The sequence below is a fragment of the Peromyscus californicus genome, unplaced genomic scaffold (genome assembly GCF_007827085.1).
Source record: "Peromyscus californicus insignis strain IS unplaced genomic scaffold, ASM782708v3 Scaffold_4__1_contigs__length_199733344, whole genome shotgun sequence".
Classification (NCBI taxonomy): domain Eukaryota; kingdom Metazoa; phylum Chordata; class Mammalia; order Rodentia; family Cricetidae; genus Peromyscus; species Peromyscus californicus.
In genome coordinates, this window is record NW_026294562.1 from 175,944,626 (window position 1) to 175,955,130 (window position 10,505).

Here is a 10,505-nt window from a genome sequence, read left to right on the forward strand (position 1 = left end):
TCACAGAGTCTAAGGGGGGAGGGCTGGGATCTGACCCCTTAGGTTGGGAGGAGTGTGGGGCCTGGACCTTTGGGTCTAAGGAATGAGACTGGGGAGGGACCTTGGATGTTAGGACAAGGTCAACAGTGATCACAGATCCAGGAATGGCAGTAGTCACCCTCCTGTGGGCATAATCGTCCACTCACACCTTACCACCTTCTGCCATAGGTGTTGAAGGTGGCCATCCTGGCTGAGAAGTATGCAGTAGACTATAGCTGGTATGTGGACACCATCCTCAACCTCATCCGCATCGCAGGCGACTATGTGAGCGAGGAGGTGTGGTACCGAGTGTTGCAGATTGTCACCAACCGTGACGATGTCCAGGGTTATGCTGCCAAGACAGTGTTTGAGGTTAGCATCTTTCACTTTGACTCCATGGTGGAACTTGGCTGCCAATCAAAAGCATGTAGGCAATGATATACCCCACCAGCAGGGTCCAGCATCCTGAGTCATTCAGGGGACCTGCAACCTTGGGACCTTCCTGGTGTGAAGAGTCCACAGCATGGGTGTCATCTCCGTGTGTTTTGGTCCTTGTCCAGGAGAGCTGGCCACTTTATTCCCTATGCAGTGCTTCACAGGTTCCATCATGGCAGGGAAGGCAGGTGTGGCAGCAGCAATGTGTAGCTAGGGCTGGGCAGTAGTTCAGGTGTGCAAGCGTGAGAGTCTGGTTTTCAGTCCTGGCCCTCATGCAGAAGCTGAGTGTGGCTCTGTGTGACTGTAATCCAGCACTTGGGGGCTTGCCGGCCAGCTAGTCTAGCCAAAATGGAACTCTCGGTTCAGTGAGAGATCCCGTGTCAAGGTGGAGAATGATTGAGGAAGACACCTGACATCTTCTGGCCTTCGTAACTTTGCATACGGGCATGCACTCCTGTGTGCACACTTGGGCATGCACAGAATGTGGGGTGGAAGTAATCAAGGATACCACATTTCCTAGTACCCTCATTTCTCCAGGTAGATCCCCCTCCCCCAGTTCTTAGGACCTTCCAAACATCGCCGGCAGCTGGGGCTCCAGCACTGAAATCATAGTATGTGTGGGAGATCTCAGAGTCCCCTGCACAGAGTCCAGCTAGTCACTTGACAATTTCCCCATGCCTCAGTCTCCCCATTTATGACCCGTGTGCATTGCAGAGATCAGGGGACTCCTCTCCTTATCCTCACACTGCTCTCCCTTGCTCCCTCACAGGCCCTCCAGGCCCCAGCCTGTCATGAGAACATGGTGAAGGTCGGTGGCTACATCCTTGGGGAGTTTGGGAACTTGATTGCTGGGGACCCACGCTCCAGGTGAGGGAGCCTCATTCTGGGGGACCTCTTAGGGGGTTGGGAACCCCCCATCAGGCTGAGAAATGATGGAGTTCCTAGAGCCCCTCTCAGCATGTTCCCTGGGCTCGGTCCCAGCCTTGCCCTGGGGAGTGTGGGTGACGGCATGTCTGCTGACCTCACCCCCTCCACAGCCCACCTGTCCAGTTCTCATTGCTGCACTCCAAGTTCCACCTGTGCAGCGTGGCCACTCGCGCCCTGCTCTTGTCCACCTACATCAAGTTCATCAACCTCTTCCCTGAGACCAAGGCCACCATCCAGGGCGTTCTGCGTGCCGGCTCCCAGCTGCGCAATGCCGATGTGGAGCTCCAGCAGCGGGCAGTGGAGTACCTCACCCTCAGCTCTGTAGCCAGCACTGATGTTCTGGTCAGAGCCCATGCCCCAGGCCTTGGGACCACCCTCCCGGGTCATAAGTGCCCCCTGACTCTTCTCCTGCCCACAGGCCACTGTGCTAGAAGAAATGCCTCCATTTCCCGAGCGCGAGTCATCTATCCTGGCCAAGCTGAAGCGTAAGAAGGGCCCTGGGGCAGCCAGTGCCCTGGATGACAGCCGTAGGGATACCAGCAACAGTGACATCAATGGGGGTGTGGAGCCTACCCCCAGCACCGTGGTGAGCGCAGTTATGGACCATGTGGCCAGGCTGGGTCCTCTATCCCTTGTCCTATCTCACCTCTACCCTCTCGTAATTGCAGTCGACGCCCTCACCCTCCGCGGACCTCTTGGGGCTGCGGGCAGCCCCTCCCCCTGCTGCACCTCCAGTTCCTGTAGGTGGGAACCTCCTGGTGGATGTCTTCTCTGACGGCCCCAGTGCACAGCCCAGCCTGGGGCCCACCCCTGAGGAGGCCTTCCTCAGGTACCCCTGTCCTTGTCCTACTCAGTCCCACCCCCTTCCATCTCCCTCCTGTCCCTAGCCTCTGGCTGCCACTCTGGACTCTGCTGCCCTGGTTACCCCGTGCTGTCCTTTCCCATAGCTGTATCTCAGCCCACTCTTCCTTCTGAACCCTCTTGCCTCTCTTTCCCTGGCCCTCTTGCTGCCTCTCTGGGATTGGCTGCCTGCCACGCCTGTCTTCTCTGTCTCCTCTGGGATTGGATGGCCCAGCGAGCTGGAGCCCCCTGCCCCTGAGAGCCCCATGGCTTTGTTGGCTGACCCAGCTCCAGCTGCTGAGTAAGGGGTGGCCTCTGGCTGTGGGGTTGATGGATGTCCCCAGGGTGGGCTTCAGGGGTTTCTGATGACTGACAGGGGTTAGAAAACAGTGGAAGTTGGGGTCCTTGGGAGATCCCTCTGCCAGGGTCCCACTCCCATTCCTGGGGGTCTCTGGGGAAACTTGGCCCGTGGTTCCTGGGGAATCTGCCTTCCTAGAGAGTGTTGCCTATACCCCCCAGTCCCCTATGAATCTCACTTCTTCCTCTCCTCCAGCCCAGGTCCTGAGGACATAGGCCCTCCCATCCCAGAAGCGGATGAACTGCTGAATAAGTGAGTTCTGGGAGAGGTGGGCAGGGGAGCAGGGACAACTGGGGAACATGAAGATGGGCGGTGAGGAGCCCTACCATTCTGACTCCCACCACCCTGCCAGGTTCGTGTGTAAGAATAGTGGGGTCTTGTTTGAGAACCAGCTGCTGCAGATTGGAGTCAAGTCTGAGTTCCGGCAGAACCTGGGTGTGTCCTGGTGGCCTGGAGGTTGGGGGAGGCGGGTGACTGGAAGGGTGGGTTATTGGCAGCACCTCCTGGTTGGGCTGGTGGCAGGGAAGGGATCAGAGGAGCTTGGATGGAACCCTCACCCACCTGCTGCAGGCCGAATGTATCTCTTCTATGGCAACAAGACTTCCGTGCAGTTCCAGAGCTTCTCGCCCACCGTGGTCCACCCTGGAGACCTCCAGACTCATATCCTCTGCTCTTGGCCCTGATAGTGCCCCAACCCACCCCTGTAGGCCCCTGGGAAGCAGACACTCAGGTCCATACCTGTTGAGCCCTCACTATGAATTAGACGTATGTTACCTCTAAGACTATGCATAGTAGGTAGGCCTCTACCCAGGGACAGATGACAGACCCAATGTACAGGATGTATGACTTCCAGCACCCCAACTACCCCTGCCAGGCACCTTACCTTTGCTGAAGTGGTCTGTATGAGGCTTCATGCTATGGGGCTAGGGGCTCCCGCACTCAGGTTACCCAGGGATGCTGCATGCACTGCTAGCCCTGGAGTACCACAGCTGAGTGACTTGCTTCCTAACGCTCCAGAAAAGTAGATCTCCCTCTTTCTGCTTATGAGGACCTTTTGTTGTTTTTGAAACTATACAATGCAGCCTAGGCTGGCCTCCACTCACTCTACAGATTGGGCTGGCTTTGAATTCAAGGTGAGCCGTCTGCTTCTACCTGTGCTTATAGGTGTGCACCAGTAAGCCCAGCTTCCTGGGATGTTCTGGAAGGTGTATCAGAGCCAGGCCCCCCTCTCCCTTATATGTGTGAGACCAGAACAACTAGTCCTTCACCCTCTGCTTCGTCCACCAGCTTTCCAGAGCCAGGGCAGACTGCTCTATGTCTGAAGTAGGGCAGGCCAGGTAGGGTATAGGAACCAGCCCGCCTGGCCCATACATGTTCTTGACATGGGGTCAGTCAGGCCTGCGTACAGATGGTGACACTAATTATGTCCACCTGGGTGCACGGCCACTGCTCCTCAGACAGACATGTCCTGATGGTGGATGGTTTCACTGGCTCCCCAGGACATTTCACATGGACCCAGTTTGTACTTGAGGCTAAGAAAATACTGTGTTGCCCATCATGGTCCATGAGGTTAGTCACCCATTGGAGCCAGGAGTGGAGGCCAGAAGGAGATTCCTAGGTGTCCCAGATGTCCCAGGACAAAGAGTGTGGGAGTTAGATGTAGGGGAATCTGCTTGGCCCTCAGAACCTCTGGCGTACCCGGGTTGGGGCTGCCCCAAGACGCCCTCAGCTTGTGCCACCTCTGTCCCTAGCCAGCTTCCTTGACCCCGGGCCACAGCTGGCGGTGCAGACGAAGCGTGTAGCTGCACAGGTGGACGGTGGTGCGCAGGTGCAGCAGGTGCTCAACATTGAGTGTCTGCGAGACTTCCTGACACCACCGCTGCTGTCCGTGCGCTTCCGGTGAGTGAGAGCCAAATCTGTGGCTGTGGGCGGTGAGGCAGGGGCTTCAGGGATGGGACCTGGCTGAGCTGCTTCTCCTCTGTTCAGGTACGGTGGCACCGCCCAGTCCCTCACCCTGAAGCTCCCGGTGACCATCAACAAATTCTTCCAGCCCACAGAGATGGCCGCCCAGGATTTTTTCCAGCGCTGGAAGCAGCTGAGCCTGTGAGGGGCGGGGCTGAGAGGTGGGGCGGGGCTGAGGGGCAGGGCGGGGCGGGGCCTCCTGGGCCTGACCGTGCTTTCACCCTCCCAGCCCCCTGCAGGAGGCACAGAAAATCTTCAAAGCCAACCACCCCATGGATGCTGAAGTTACTAAGGCCAAGGTGAGAGAGGCTGGGCATTTACTGGGTGCTGGCCACCGGATGGACCAGTCCTCACCCATGAGGGTTTGACCCGGGATAGTCTGGAGGCTTCTCAGCTCTGCTTCTCCAATACCCACCCCATTCTAGCTTCTGGGGTTTGGCTCTGCTCTTCTGGACAATGTGGACCCCAACCCTGAGAACTTTGTGGGTGCTGGGATCATCCAGACGAAAGCCCTGCAGGTGGGGTGTCTGCTTCGGCTGGAGCCCAATGCCCAGGCCCAAGTGAGTGCTGAGGGAGGGCCTGCCTGTGACCCCACATTCCCTGCACCCAGCCCTCCTTCCTGTGCCTCTCACTGTTCTTCCTTCTTTACCTGCCTTACCTCTCTGACCTTGCACCCCTTCTTGGGCTCTCTCGGCTCATATGGCCGCCATCTGCACACAGATGTACCGCCTGACCCTGCGCACCAGCAAAGAGCCTGTCTCCCGTCACTTGTGCGAGCTGCTGGCCCAGCAGTTCTGAGCCCTGGGCTTGCCCTGGGACATGGCCGGGGCCAGGCAGCCCTGGGATGGAGGCAGCCGTGGTGGAGCAAAGACCCCAGGGGTGGGGGCATGCCTGGGAGCTTCCTCTGGCCTCTTGTATTTTTATTTTTGTTCATCTGCTGCTGTTTACATTCTGGGGGGGTCAAGGGAAGCACCCTCCCTCCCTTGTCCCCCAGAGCACAGAGGGGAGAGGGGCTGGAGAAGTTGGTACCTCCTCCCCTCCCCTCCCCCATTGTCGCCCTCCCTCCCTCCCTCCCTCCCTCTCCCCATCCGGGTCCGTGTATTATTGTGAGCAAATAAACAGAGAGACGCTAATATTACCCGTCTGTTGACACCCCACCCCTCAGTGGTCAAAGGAACGGGGTAAGGGCTTGTAGAGTGTGGGTGGCAAGGCTTCGCAGCCCATGGGTGGGGCTCTGAGGACACAGCAGCAGCAGCAGCAGCCGAAGCCCTAGCTGCACCGCCACCAGCCGCCACCCCGCGCCCGGCCCCAGCACCAGGTAGCAAGCTCTGGGGCTCTGGGCTGGGCGGCCTGCATCCTCTTCTTTCTCTGCAGGCCCTGGGAAAGGACAGGGAGGGCGGTGCTGAGCAGCAGAGCTGTGGCTTGGAAGCCACAGTCCAGTCAGAGGTCCCAGCACCTCCCACATCCTCCTCTTCCCACCTAGCCTTGCTGTTTTCCTATGACGTGCGTGTGTGTGTGTGTGTGTGTGTGTGTGTGTGTGTGTGTGTGTGTGAGAGAGAGAGAGAGAGAGAGAGAGAGAGAGAGAGAGAGAGAGAGAGAGAGAGAGAGAGAGAGAGAGAGCTCAGACATTCCTAGCAGAGTTGACGTAAGTGCTGTTACCTTCCTGAGGATCACACCCTACTCTCCCCCTAGTACAGGCCTCTACTAGTGTGCACACTTGTGAGGTCTTTATTCACCCCTGCCACACTGTGTCTCTTGGGACAACTTCCCACTATGGAGTCTGGGATCCTCACACCCCTCAGCTTGAGCAGAGCTCTGCCCAGCACCGTGGAGGGTGACAGGAAGGACGGTTGGAGCGCTGCCACTTAGCCTTGCTCGGCATTTGGATCAGCATAACTGACCATCCTTGCCTTGGAGGAGGGAGCAGTAATCCGTCTTTCTTTTGAGGCACTATAACACAGGCCGGCCTCAAACTCATGGTTCGTCTGCCTTGGCCCACAGTGGGGCTGGAATTCCATGTGGGGGACAAAATGCCCAGTCCAGAAGCAGTCCTTACTGAAAAGCCCTGGCTGGAGAAGGGGTCCAGAGTGAAGTACTAAGATTGCCCAGGGCAATTCAGGCACATGCTGGGTTCTCTGTTTCAGAGTGTTCATGCCTGCCACTGACCTGCTGGGAAGTGTGTGGTGGCCACCAGAGTGTAGAAGTTTCTAAGGAGGCGCCGGCGCTGCTCAGGGGAAGGCTCTAGAGAAAAATGAGCGGCGTGACTAGGTGGCCTCTGGCTAAGGCCCTCCCACCCACCGCTTCCCACGCACCTTTATCCCGCGAAGGCTCCACGGTGAAGAGGCAGCGTCTCAGTTCCAAGTGCAGCAGCAGCAGGCTGGGGAAAGGCACTGTCAGGCCATGGGGCGCTGACGGGGCACACGGGCCGCCCCACCCTGGGCCCCACCACTGAGCCTTACCCGAGGATGTCGCTGTGCAGCGGGAACCCTTCGGGCAGCACCCTGGGGCCCAGGGGCAGGCAGGCGCGGAGGGGCTCCAGCAGCGGCTGCCACCAGCGTTCCAACAGCTGCAGGGGCGTGACCGGCGTGAGGACGGGGCTGGGGGTCGGTGCCTACGGTTGCTTGGTTGGCTAGGGACTGCAGCAGGTGGCACTCTGAGGGGGTGTCCCGGGCGGTAGGGGGGCAGCAGCTCGACAGTCCGCCTCACCTGTGGGTCCAGCTGGCCGAGGGGCGGGCGCGGCCCGCACAGCAGACACAACTCCAGGCCCCGCAGCAGCGTTAAGGTCAACAGCCGGTGCGGGACCTGCAGCAGGGCGCAGGGTGGGCTAAGCACGGGTGGCCCGCCCTCGGGAGGCCCCACCCTGTCCCCCGCCCACTCACCTTGGGGCTCCCGTGTGGCAGGTACACCGGGTAATCGCGAGCGGCCTGTGGTGGCAGGGACCCCACCAGCCAGGGGAGCAGCACGGCTTCAGGCATGCCCAGGCGCCACCAGCCCTCGGTGGCTGCCACCACTCGGCCTGATACCAGCAGGCTGACGAAGGCTGTGCCAGTGGCCTCCGCAAACCCTGAGAGGGTTTCCTGGGGAGGGGGTCAGACTAGGAGTCATAAAGCAAGGAGGGACCTCTCCGGCTGGGCCTGAAGTGGAAGAGCAGCCACAAGACCAACGGAGACACTCCAATATGTTGGGCTGCCGTGCTCCTGTGTCACACCCACTCTGTGAACAGGAATGCTTGAACTTGCCCATTCAATGAGCATTCTCAGTTCACCATGCATCACTTTTTTTCCCCTTCCGTATGGGAATGTAACTCAAGGCCTTGGGCATGCTAGCTAAGCGCCTCTACTGCCAAGCCACATTGAATTTTTGAGTCAGGTGCTTGCTGAGTTGCCCCGCCAGCCTTAAACTTTTCACCCTCTTTCTCAGCCTCTAGAGTAGCCATGATGACAGGCCTGCACTGGGAGGCCCTGTAGAGCCAATAATTTTAACAAGTGCATCTACAGTTTGACCTATTGGAAGCTCTGATTGGTCAGGCCACACTGCCACGAGGGACAGAACTTTAAGATAGGGAGACAGGGATTTGCCCAGATACCGCAGTGCTCCCTTCAAGGTTGGGACCTGGAAGGTTTTTAGGCTGTTTGAGACCCTCGAGGAAGTTAAAACTGGTTTATGGATGTCAGCATAGGTTGGTGAGCACCAGTGGACACAGGCCTTGGGACATCAGGCAGAGGGGCAGGGCTGTCCTAGGGAAGAGAGTTCTTTTAGAAAGAGTTCCAGGTAAAACTCCATTCCAGAATGCTAAGAGGGTGCTGGGGTGATGTCCAGAGGGCAGAGAATGAAGGCTGGGCCAGAGCCATGGGACACACTGATTTCTGTAGCTGCCCCAATACCTGCATGAGAGAGCCCTCTGGAGGGATGGCAGAGTCCACACACTGGGTCAGGTCCCCAATGAGCTCCGAGCTCCCCAGGAAGCTGTCAATGAGACAGTAGCTGGCCTGGTGGAGGGAAAGGGAAAGGCTTAGGACCCCAGTGGGCCCAGATCAGCCCAGAGAAAGCTGGGGCCCACTCCAGGGTTGAACACCAAGTTCCCTAAGAACCTATGGGCTCATGCTGCCCCAGGGCTGGTGGGAATTATAGTCCCAGACAAACAGGCAAGGTTTAGGGATCCTGACTGCACTCACGTCCCATGGCCTCACCCTCAGCTCTTTCTTCAGTCGCTCTACATTCCGGATGGTGGTCAGCTCCTCAAGTCCCACAATGAGAACCTGGAAGAGTCACAAAGGAGAGTGGGACACTTGACACAGGAGAATGGACTCTAATCAAAAAGAAGACAGTACTTGGGTGGGTGTGAGAGAGGAGGACCAGGCCTGGAATCCTGTGTATGAGGGAGGAGGGCTGAGGTTTGGATGCCTGGGTGTGAGAAAAAAAAAAAAAATGCAGGGGTTTAGACTGAGGCAAAGGGGCTGAGAGTTGCAGATCTCTTGAGTTTTGGAGAAAAGAGGGCCCAGTCTCACCATGGCCCCAAACACCATGTGGAGCATTCTTTCCAGACTCAGCTCTGAGGTGCCCTCCTCGGATGACACAGCAATGAGTGTGATGCTGTGGAGACGAAAGCGGAGAAGCAAGAGGGAGGTCAGGCCTGGGCAATGGGGCCAAGTACCCGGTGTCTGTCAGCTGTTCCTACACTTCAGGCTACGAGAGCAGGCTACATCCTGACTCGGGGAGAACCAGGGGTCAGAGAGGGTGGGTAGCTTATCCAAGGTCCCATAGCCCAGCTACAGCAGATCATCTAAGCCGGGGATCACTGGACAGGTGTTGTCTCTTGATCCCGCCAAAGGACCTGTCATGGAAGCTCTTCCACACCACGGTTGTGTCTTCCGTTCTTGCAGAGTTCAGCTGCACGTCCAGATTCTGTCCGAACATGTGGACTCCATTGAGGGAGCCGATGACAGAAAAAGGAAGCTGAGAAGCGGGGGAAACACTGTAGTAATTCCGAAGACCTCCCCATCGAGACCCTGGCGCCCCACTCTGCAGCCTCTTCCATGTTCCCCCAAAGTTCTTCGGGAAGCCAGGCTTATTAGTAGTCCCCCTTACCAGCAAAAGGCACCCAGCCTCTACTCCCTGCGAGAGAGGCAGTCCCAGCTTCCCAAACCCTTCTTATTTAGGTGCAGGAGCCCAGTACCCCACCTGTTGCCGGGAGGGGGCGCCGCCGCTGCTGCTCCTGCAGAACAGGGGGACCCCGCTGGAGGCTGCGAGGCACAGCAGATGCACCGTGCTTCCTGGCCCCTCATCCCCCATCTGGAAGCCCGCACCCCGGAAGGTCACCCCCCTGGGGACTCTCAGTGTAGGTCTGGAAGCATGAGTCGGTCTGCGGTCTGGAGCCGCCAGCTGGCGAGAAGCGAGATGACCAAATTCCCGCCTTCCTCAACTCAGACCCACCAACCGGATTAAATTCTCTTCCGCCCCAGTCGGAAGTCATCGTGACCCTAACAAAGATGGCGACAAGTAGTGCTTGCCAAGCGTTCAGATTGCTCGGGCACAGCTTCACGTCCTTTGTATAACGAGAGTGAAGATGCTAGCTTGAAGGTGGTGATGGTGCCGAGGTGTTGACTAGCAACCTTCCTGTGTGCTGTAGTAATTTACACGCTAATTTTTTTAAAAACAGCTGGTCGAAGATAGCGACAGTGCTAATGCATTGCCTGGCAACCGCATTCTGCGCGGCGTTTTCATTCCGTAGTGATAAATGCCTTGCCCCACTCAAAGATGGCGGTATGTTCAGGCATTGCCTAGCAACCACCATTCAGAATAATTTCCGTTCTGAAACTATAAACAGCTGTGCCACCATCTCCCTCTCACTTTTTGAGAGTGGTTTGATCCGGGCAGCGTTGCCTAGTAACCACCAAATGAGGTGGTTGTTTTGTTATTAGAAAAAGGCAAGAGAAAAGAAAACCTTTCTTCTCCAAATCATAAA

At 57.5% G+C, this 10,505-nt stretch overlaps 2 protein-coding genes across 5 annotated transcripts in view; one reads left to right on the plus strand and one right to left on the minus strand.

The window, feature by feature from the left end:
• The window catches only part of Ap2a1 (adaptor related protein complex 2 subunit alpha 1), a 26,403-nt gene extending 20,728 nt beyond the window's left edge, over positions 1 to 5,675 (plus strand). Inside the window, exons 11-24 of one of the 2 annotated variants that reach the window (XM_052762316.1) lie at positions 208 to 390; positions 1,223 to 1,320; positions 1,491 to 1,722; positions 1,799 to 1,966; positions 2,049 to 2,209; positions 2,456 to 2,521; positions 2,774 to 2,830; positions 2,931 to 3,013; positions 3,149 to 3,238; positions 4,354 to 4,477; positions 4,565 to 4,681; positions 4,770 to 4,839; positions 4,966 to 5,100; positions 5,261 to 5,675. In XM_052762316.1, coding sequence (XP_052618276.1) covers positions 208 to 390; positions 1,223 to 1,320; positions 1,491 to 1,722; positions 1,799 to 1,966; positions 2,049 to 2,209; positions 2,456 to 2,521; positions 2,774 to 2,830; positions 2,931 to 3,013; positions 3,149 to 3,238; positions 4,354 to 4,477; positions 4,565 to 4,681; positions 4,770 to 4,839; positions 4,966 to 5,100; positions 5,261 to 5,338 — 1,662 coding nt within the window. In that variant the 3' untranslated portion in view covers positions 5,339 to 5,675. The remainder of the gene's footprint in view (positions 1 to 207; positions 391 to 1,222; positions 1,321 to 1,490; positions 1,723 to 1,798; positions 1,967 to 2,048; positions 2,210 to 2,455; positions 2,522 to 2,773; positions 2,831 to 2,930; positions 3,014 to 3,148; positions 3,239 to 4,353; positions 4,478 to 4,564; positions 4,682 to 4,769; positions 4,840 to 4,965; positions 5,101 to 5,260) is intronic. The other variant, XM_052762317.1, reaches the window with a different exon arrangement.
• Fuz (fuzzy planar cell polarity protein) lies at positions 5,671 to 10,148 on the minus strand. Of its 3 annotated transcripts, none has more exons than XM_052762312.1 (11): positions 9,722 to 10,081; positions 9,375 to 9,496; positions 9,049 to 9,133; positions 8,731 to 8,799; positions 8,425 to 8,529; positions 7,420 to 7,617; positions 7,247 to 7,342; positions 7,000 to 7,106; positions 6,853 to 6,917; positions 6,707 to 6,781; positions 5,671 to 5,917 (listed from the first exon to the last, which is right to left on the minus strand). In XM_052762312.1, the coding sequence occupies exons 1-11, from the start codon at positions 9,830 to 9,832 to the stop codon at positions 5,709 to 5,711; spliced, it is 1,242 nt and encodes a 413-aa protein (XP_052618272.1). In that variant the 5' UTR covers positions 9,833 to 10,081; the 3' UTR covers positions 5,671 to 5,708. The 3 variants fall into 3 exon arrangements, with proteins under 3 accessions (XP_052618272.1, XP_052618274.1, XP_052618275.1); XM_052762314.1 differs by having other exon boundaries at positions 9,629 to 9,739; XM_052762315.1 differs by lacking the exons at positions 5,671 to 5,917; positions 6,707 to 6,781; positions 6,853 to 6,917; ... (1 more) ...; positions 7,247 to 7,342; positions 7,420 to 7,617 and adding an exon at positions 7,624 to 8,277 and having other exon boundaries at positions 9,722 to 10,148.
• Between the last annotated feature and the right edge of the window lie 357 nt (positions 10,149 to 10,505).